This window comes from Megalobrama amblycephala, linkage group LG2, assembly GCF_018812025.1.
Source record: "Megalobrama amblycephala isolate DHTTF-2021 linkage group LG2, ASM1881202v1, whole genome shotgun sequence".
NCBI classification, from domain to species: domain Eukaryota; kingdom Metazoa; phylum Chordata; class Actinopteri; order Cypriniformes; family Xenocyprididae; genus Megalobrama; species Megalobrama amblycephala.
The window spans coordinates 38,080,782-38,089,211 of record NC_063045.1 but is presented as its reverse complement, the minus strand read 5'-3'; the positions used below and the strand labels follow the sequence as shown (position 1 = coordinate 38,089,211).

The following is an 8,430-nucleotide window of genomic DNA, read 5'->3' as shown; positions in this document are numbered from 1 at the left end:
TTGGCTGATTGGTTAATTATGGTTTACTGTACCTAGAGTTATTATGGTATGTTGGTGGAAATGGTTATCGTAGTAATTTTTGTAAGAGATTTTTAATTCTGCTTTTTGAAATGATGATTCAATAACAAGTTATTACATTTATTAAAATTAGTATCAGCTGAACAAATGGTTTAATGAAAACAGTGATATAGAAAAGAGATCATGTAAGGCAGCAGATCGAGTGATCATATCACAGCTTAGACTTCATCATGGCCATCATCTTCTCCAATTTGATGGCAAGGCCCATGTCACCCTTAATCTTCAGCTTTCCAGACATGAAGGCCATGGTCGGCTTTAATTTCCCTATTGATAAAGAACAGGGTTTTCATTAGTGCTTTGATTTATTAATTTGAATCTTTATTCAGATTCAAAACACCCTCTATGATCCAGTTATGTCAGTAGTGTGTGAAGTGCATCAACACAATTTATACCTCCGAACATCTTGACAAAGTCTTCACTGTCCAACGTCATGACGACGTCAGCTTTGACAGGTGGTTCCCCACTGCCGGCACTTCCTGCATCATTCTTCAGATCAATGTACCAGACTCCAGCATGCTCGCCTGTCAATCCAGCCAGTAAACTTTGTTAATACAGCACAGATGTAACGTTAAAGGCCCCATGAAATTAATTCACGAGTGCAGTTGATGTTTTTCCAATTAAAACAGGAAGTTGGGGCAGGACATGTGCGGCTTGTCTCTTTTTCAATAGCCAGTAGACTTTAGTTAACATCACAGCTATGAATCAAGCTTTGATTGGACAAAATATATATACACCTGTGAGTCCAAGATGATATTTTCAATATTTTTGTTCCGTTTTCCAGAGAAGAACTGAAATACTGTACATTTTAGTGTATATCCGCGGTTACATATCCCTTTTATGGAAGCCCATTTCCAGCACAAAGGGGGGGGGGGGGTTGAATCATGATTGGGTAAATCATAATTTAAAAAAAGAAGTCATAACCAAAACCAAAACAAGTCATATTTATGACCCTCTATGGGACTAATTATGAAAAAAAAAAAAAAAAATGTATACTTTATATTTTACATATATTTAAAGCTGCAGTCCATAAGTTTTGCCTCTTTGTCACCATCTCTGTTCGAAACCTGCAATTGCAGTTATTTGCAGAATTATCATCTTTACATGGGTTGAGCATCAGCACGGCTACTCAGCACGGATGAATCTAATGTTTTTAGGAGAATGTGTGACTGTCAGTCACTGTACCGGTGGATACTGTACAGGTACTTCGGAATCACAGTAGTCAATCCGCCATCAAAATGTAAATTAAATTATTCCAGCTGCTGTGAGAAAAGGCTGTAAATGGTCCGTCACCATAGGCGTAATTTGCGGGTAAGACGGATGGGACATGTCCCCACCACTTTTTGAAAGGGTCTATATTGTCCCCACCACTTTTTGAAACATCTCACGGCATGGATATCTAATACAAAAGAAACGCCTCTAGTTGATTATCAATTTGTGTTAAATAATAGGTGATCTTGTGCTGGGATGTGTTGTTTTTGAAATCATGTTGAGTGCTCGTTGTCGCCGTTATTAGAGGCGCAACAGTGTTCTCTTGGCGCTCGTGCTCACTGCGGATTCACATGGACGAGCGCTTATGCTTAACTGTTACAGAGACTCTCTATTCGTTCCTTTGAAATCACAAAACAAAATACACATAAACGTGTCCCTGCTCTTGATATACAATCACTAATGAACATCTTTGGTTTTAATGAGAAAAAAAAAAAAATCATACATGGTTGGATTAGAACCCAGAACCTCTTGCATGCTAAATGAAAATGCTACCACTAGTCCATCAGGACAATCTAATATCAAAAGCAGATCCACTTATTTATTAACTAATGTACATACACATTCCTGTCCCACCCACTTTTTAAAACAAAGTTACGCCACTGTCCGTCACCTACAGCTTCCTCACATGATATAGCCTACTAGCTGGGTCTCATTCTTTATGTAAACAGATGTGACATAATGATGCAAAGATGAACGTCAGCATGCTCGAATTTCCCACGGAAACATACCAGAAAACATTATTACAAGCGTACAGTTGTGAATCAGGTAATGAGAACGTTTCGAACACTGGCTGGTTATGTACTTGCTTAAAATTGGATTTTGGATCATTTTTAACCAAAAAAAGTTACAGACAGCAGCTTTAAGGCTAAAATCATTTCCCCAAAATTAGTTTTCTACATGTGACCTTTGACTTTTTTTAGTATGCATTTATAACTGAAGTTTGTCTTATTAGGGTAAATCTGGAAAGTAGTGTATCAAAAAACATTAAAAATCTTTATTAAAGGGATAGTTCACCCAAAAATGAAAATTAGCCCATGATTTACTCACCCTCAAGCCATCCTAGGTGTATATATGACTGTATATGATCTTCTTTCAGACGAACACAATCAGAGATATATTTAAAAAATATCCTGGCTCTACCAAGCTTTATAATGGTAGTGAACAGGGGGGATATTTTGAAGTCCCAAAAAAATGTGCATCCATCCATCATAAATATAATCCATATGGCTCCGGGGGGTTAATAAAGGCCTTCTGAAGCTACTTCTAAGTCAGCAATGATTTTGTGAAGCTACTTCTAAGTCAGTAATGATTTTGACATTTCATCTCTTAAAGGTGCTAAAGAGGTTCTTTTTGTCGACTGAGTTTTTGAAATGAGCGCATGGGTAAGAACAACCCCCCTCCTTCACAGCTCATTTAGAGGGAACGCCTCCCAAAACTCGTGCACGAGAGTGTTTAACACCGGCATTCGCTGTGTTATTAAGCCGGGCACACATTTAACGACTAGCTAAAACATTCTGACTGAGCTCAACATACAGCGATTGTTTCCTGCTCCTGAAGCAGATTTATATACTTTCACATGGAATTTGAACACCGACTGTAATCGCAGACTGAAAGCAACTGGCTCTGACTGGACGCGTTTAAGCGCGATCAGTCATAAGTATCAATTTACATTCATAATCGGCCTTACAATCGTTAAGTGTGTGCGCGACTTAAAGCCGTGGATTCATTATGTCGGACTCAGCGCAGGTAACTCATAATCTGCAGTTGTTACTCCTGTCTCCTGACAAAAACATTGCATGCGGCGCCTGTGAAGTGTGGAAAGTTACTGGAGCGCGCAGCCGCGCTCGTCTCTCACATGGATCGTCATGGCAGTGATTGACAAGCCAGAGGGCCAATCGTTTACGCGATGATCGCGTAAACGATTGGCTGATGTTTTTAAGACCCTACCTCGTGCACAGATGATGTATATTAATATTATTACTTTGTGCACCTAATAAATAGTCTTTTATCTGTTAGTAAAGACAGTTTCAAGTAATATTGCAAAAATGTATAAAACAAAACATCCTCTTTAGCACCTTTAATTATGACAACATCTCATAATTTTAACTCAAAATTAGTATCTAATTTTGACTTTTTGTGTCAAAATTCCAAATTGTCAATTCCAATTTATGTGATTATGACTTTTTATGAGATTATTATAATTTACCAAAGCCTATTGTTTATTATTCAGTGGAAAAAAAAAAAAAACTTCAAAAGGAACTCAAATGGTTTAAATGTGATGATATAACTACCTGATAAATCAAATCTGTACACTCCTTGTGTGGTTTTCACTATATCTGGACTGAGAATTCCTCTGATTATGTTGAACATGTCAGAAATAGGTCCCGTGGGAACGGAATCTGCTTTTCCACTTTTGAAAACTGGAGTGGCACCTGAAGAGAGAGTTCAAATATCGGCACTAACTGAGTAGTCTGCTGAAGTATGCTTGAGAATGGAAGTCAATCACCAAGTAGAACAAAAACGGATGAAATGTGTTGGTTATGCCTCATAACTCACCATGCTCCTCCATTTGCTTAGCTAGATCCTCTGGCTCTTGATCCAAGAAAAAGTCAGGAAGCAATGGATGACCTAAAAAAAAAAAAAAGAAGAGAAAAGAAAAGAGATATATTTTATGTGCCATGTCGACATTCAAAGTTTCCTGTAATATGCCATAACTGTCATGTTATTGTATACAAGGTCTAAAATATTCTAGAAAGGCCTTTAAAAGAACTTTTGTACAAACAAAAATTACACATATGATGGAATAGAAAAACAAATTACTTTATCATTTTAACATTTACCAACCTGGCTTAACTGCATATATATCAAAGTCCTTAATGCCCTCCTTTTTGAGAATGTCCTCATCGATAACAAACTGTCCTGTGAAGCTGGAGGGTTTTTTCAAGATGGCGTAGGCTGCATCAGCCATGATCTCCACCTTCCTGCACTGTTTACCAATCTCAGAACCACCCAACATGTCCATGGCAGCTGTCTGGATGGCTGAAGGTTGATGATGCATAAAGAGTAATTCAGTTATCATTGTCGATTTTGACTAATATTCAATTACAATTCACAATACATATTGAATATCAATAAAAGGTTTAGCATGCGACTTTGAAACAATGGTACGTGTGCACCATTTTCATGGCCGATTTCACGGAACATCTATTCTTTTGTTTGTTTATTTGTTTGTTTAAAAAAAAGAACGATCTATTCTGTTCTATCTATTCTATATCTGTTTCCTATTGTTCCTTTGCATAAAACACCACAAATACACTCATATCTATAAAAAGACACAATTCACCATTGCTGAAACACTGTCATGTGGATTTAGCTCAGAAGCAAAACAAACCATGGGTCATGTTAAAATCATGTAAATGGATATTTTAAAAATTGCACATTTTTTAAAAGTAATTTTTTAAAAGTAATTGCACATATCATATCAATTAGGCCCTGTTAATACAAGTCAACATGAAACGGCAGTAAAATGTGAAAAAATATTTTTAACAAGTGACGAGTGGTTAGTGTAGGTTTCATGCTTTAGAAAAAGGCACAAAAACATAATAAAGTATCATGAAAGTGGTCCATATGACTGTTTGACCATGCGAGAAAACCTCTTGATGGTTTTTAGGAAGCTCAAAAATGCTTGTGCGACTTGCGAGGCAAACTCGATTGGGTCTCAAATGTCAATCCAGCATATTTGAAAGCATATTATATTCTGGTGACCATATTTGATGAATTCTGTATGTGTTGATCAATGTTTGTATGTGAATAAAAGCCTCAATTAAATCTGTTTACTATATAAAGCAATTGGATTACTATTATAATTGCTGTGTCTAAATTCACATACTATAGTAGTCAACATTTGAAGTGGATCAAAAAAGTTCATCAAAGTTATCCCAAGAACTAAGTTGTCCTAAGAAGAATTTTTTAGGACAACTTTGATGAAAGGTTTTGATCCACTTCAAATGTTGACTACTGTATTTTTCTTAAATAGTATTCAAAATTAGAATTAATGTGTCCCAAATCGTAGCATGTTGAATTAAGTATTTCAAAGATACCCAGATGGTCTACTTTTTCCGGTTAGAATCCGAAGTGCAGAACTGTGCACACTCTAACAGCTAATTTTGCCCACAACCCATTGCACATTGGATAAGGATTTTAATTGACAAGATGATTAACAAGGGAGTTTAAACTGTGACAGGATGCATGTAACTAAGCGACAGAGCTGTCCGTTAAAGACGCTATTATGATGAAGTAGTATGTCCCAAAGCTTGCCTACTATTCTGCTACACACTCAAGAGTATGTACAGTACATACTTTTAGGGCATTGTGTAAGTAGGCGAATTGGGACACAGCAAATTCTTTAGGACCTTTTTGAAGAGTCAAAGTTTTGGTTGCATGGACTTTCAATAGAGGTACAAAAATCACTCCGCTTTCATTAAAAATATCTTCATTTGTGTTTTGAAGATGACTGAAAGTCATATGGATTTGGAAAAACATGAGCATGAGTAAATGACAGAATTTTCATTTTTGGGTGAACTATCCTTACTATTCAACAACAACTTTCCCTTGTCGGAGTTCGGTGGATACACATTAAAAAAGACAGAGCCAGCATATCTACTCATGCATTAATTTAATTATTTAATGACTGAAGAATGAAACCCATTACCTGTCTTGGGCCATAAGGCATTAACGGCAATAGATCCCCTGAACTCTTCGGCCATTCCAAGTACACACATGGACATGCCATACTTTGCCATGGTATACGCTACACAGACATATCGGAAAACAAGATCAGTGGCAAATGTTCAGTGGTAGTTTAAATTTGAAGTCCTTGAGCACAGAATGTGAGAACGCTCTTCCGCTCACCTGTGTGGTTTTTGAACCAGATGGGATTGAGGTTGAGAGGTGGGCTGAGGTTAAGTATGTGAGGGTTTTTGCTCTTCAGAAGATGTGGAATACACAATTTAGACCTGTAATATAAACACAATATTGATTGTTCAAAACAAGTTATGCTGTAATCTCAAAACGTCATGCTTCTACTCACGTCAGGTACGTTCCCCTGAGATTGATGCCCAGCATAAGGTCGACTTTCTTCATTGGAGTCTCCAGAGTTCCTGTTAAATTGATGGCACTGGCATTGTTGACCAATATGTCAATCCCTGTCATCAGAACCATGGGAAATGAAAAACAAATTAAAACATTTGTGAGGGCTAAATATGTCCACTGTCTAAGAAGAATAGACATTTCAGATGATGCAACTCACCTCCAAATTTCTCCACGGCTTGTTCCACGGCTTCATTGATCTGCTTCTCATCACGGACGTCTACGATACATGGCAGTGCTTTCCCTCCTGCAGCTTCAACTATCACACAGACATTATCTGGTCATGGTCTTATCTAAAAACTGGAAGAAAGTACTGTGTATGTACCCTCTTTTAAGGGGGAATGAAACATCCCACAAATCATTGAGAATGATGTAATAGACTTTAAGTCGGCATTAAATGGAAGTCGTCTTCCCTATTGTGACGCATGAGAAAAACGTAGTGCGAGACTGGATTTCGTCCTCTAATTGATTGGATCGTAGGAAGTTGGGCATTGCTAACTAAATGGAGGCAGATCTGTTCCAGTTTGCAGTCAGTTGTGGAGGATATATAGTCCCACTCTCCGCTAAGACACATTATGAAGAGAACAGACACTGTTTCGAGGGGGAGGGGAGGATAACATTTTTGATTAAAGATTACGAGTTAATAAAAATAATGATGTGCATGGGTAAATGAATGGTAAAATAGTGGTAAAACTGTACAATACTATTAATTGCTTTTATTTAAATTAAACTACTATTTTACACATTGATAAAAATATAAAACAATATATATATATATATATATATATATATATATATATATATATATATATATATATATATATATGCGTGTGCTTATTTTACTGTATAACGTATACAGTAGTGGCCATGTCCAGCCTAGGAAAACTGACATGAAACATGCCAAATATATACATGCCAAAAACCTTTTCAAAAGTAAAGTTTCCTCAAAGGGGTAGAAGTATTACAATCCAGCAAAATATGTTCAATGGACAGTAGATTCTGACAAGATGAACACTGGGGAATTTTCTCCTGATAGTAAAAATGTATGTGTGAGTCTTGAGTGTCCTATCCAGCATGATATTCATAATGTTACAAAAGGTTTCTATTTCAAATAAATTCTGTTCTTTTGAACTTTCGTCAAAGACTACTGACAAAAATGTATTACGGTTTCTACATAAAATTTAAGCAGCACAACTGTTTTCAACATCAATAAAAATAATAAATGTTTCTGGAGAATCAAATCAGCATATTAGAATGATTTCTGAAGGATCATGTGACACAGAAGACTGGAGTAATGATGCTGAAAATTCAGCTTTGATCACAGGAATAAATTACATTTTAAAATATATTCAAATAGAAAACTGTTATTTTAAATTGTACTAATATTTCACAACATTACTGTTTTTACTGTATTTTTTTATCAAATAAATGCAGCCTTGTTAAGCATAAGAGACTTATTTCAAAAACGTTAAATAATCTTACCGACCCCAAACCTTTGAACGGTACTGTATAGGGCTGGGCGATATATCTGCGATTGTCACGCGCATTTTGTCAGTAAAGCCGGTTCCCTGATTACCGCTAAATCGCCATCACCTGCTTTCAAATGGAGCGGCATTTAACAGACAGAGCCGTAGATCACTGAAAAGCCACGCAATATCACGTTCATTATCGCAGATGAATCACCTTCGATAATGAACGTGATATTGTGTAGCTTGACAGTGAACTACGGCTCTGTCTATTAAATGCCGCTCCATTTGAAAGCAGGTGATGGCGATTTAGCGGTAATCAGGGAACCGGCTTTACTGACGAAATGCGCGTGACAATCGCATGCGATATATCGCCCAGCCCTAGTACTGTATGTTCTTCAGGTATTTTTGCTGTGAAAAGTGTTCTATAGGAACTATGTTAACTCACTCTTATGAAACCAGTTTGAGA

General features: G+C 36.8%; 1 protein-coding gene across 2 annotated transcripts in view; it reads right to left on the bottom strand.

Annotated features, from left to right (window-relative positions):
• Positions 1 to 124: 124 nt before the first annotated feature.
• The window catches only part of hsdl2 (hydroxysteroid dehydrogenase like 2), an 11,842-nt gene continuing 3,536 nt past the window's right edge, over positions 125 to 8,430 (bottom strand). For both annotated transcript variants that reach the window (XM_048174601.1, XM_048174602.1), the window contains exons 3-11: positions 6,656 to 6,754; positions 6,437 to 6,551; positions 6,259 to 6,362; positions 6,059 to 6,157; positions 4,192 to 4,386; positions 3,904 to 3,975; positions 3,639 to 3,779; positions 471 to 599; positions 125 to 342 (exon numbers count right to left, since the gene is read on the bottom strand). In XM_048174601.1, coding sequence (XP_048030558.1) covers positions 230 to 342; positions 471 to 599; positions 3,639 to 3,779; positions 3,904 to 3,975; positions 4,192 to 4,386; positions 6,059 to 6,157; positions 6,259 to 6,362; positions 6,437 to 6,551; positions 6,656 to 6,754 — 1,067 coding nt within the window. In that variant the 3' untranslated portion in view covers positions 125 to 229. The remainder of the gene's footprint in view (positions 343 to 470; positions 600 to 3,638; positions 3,780 to 3,903; positions 3,976 to 4,191; positions 4,387 to 6,058; positions 6,158 to 6,258; positions 6,363 to 6,436; positions 6,552 to 6,655; positions 6,755 to 8,430) is intronic.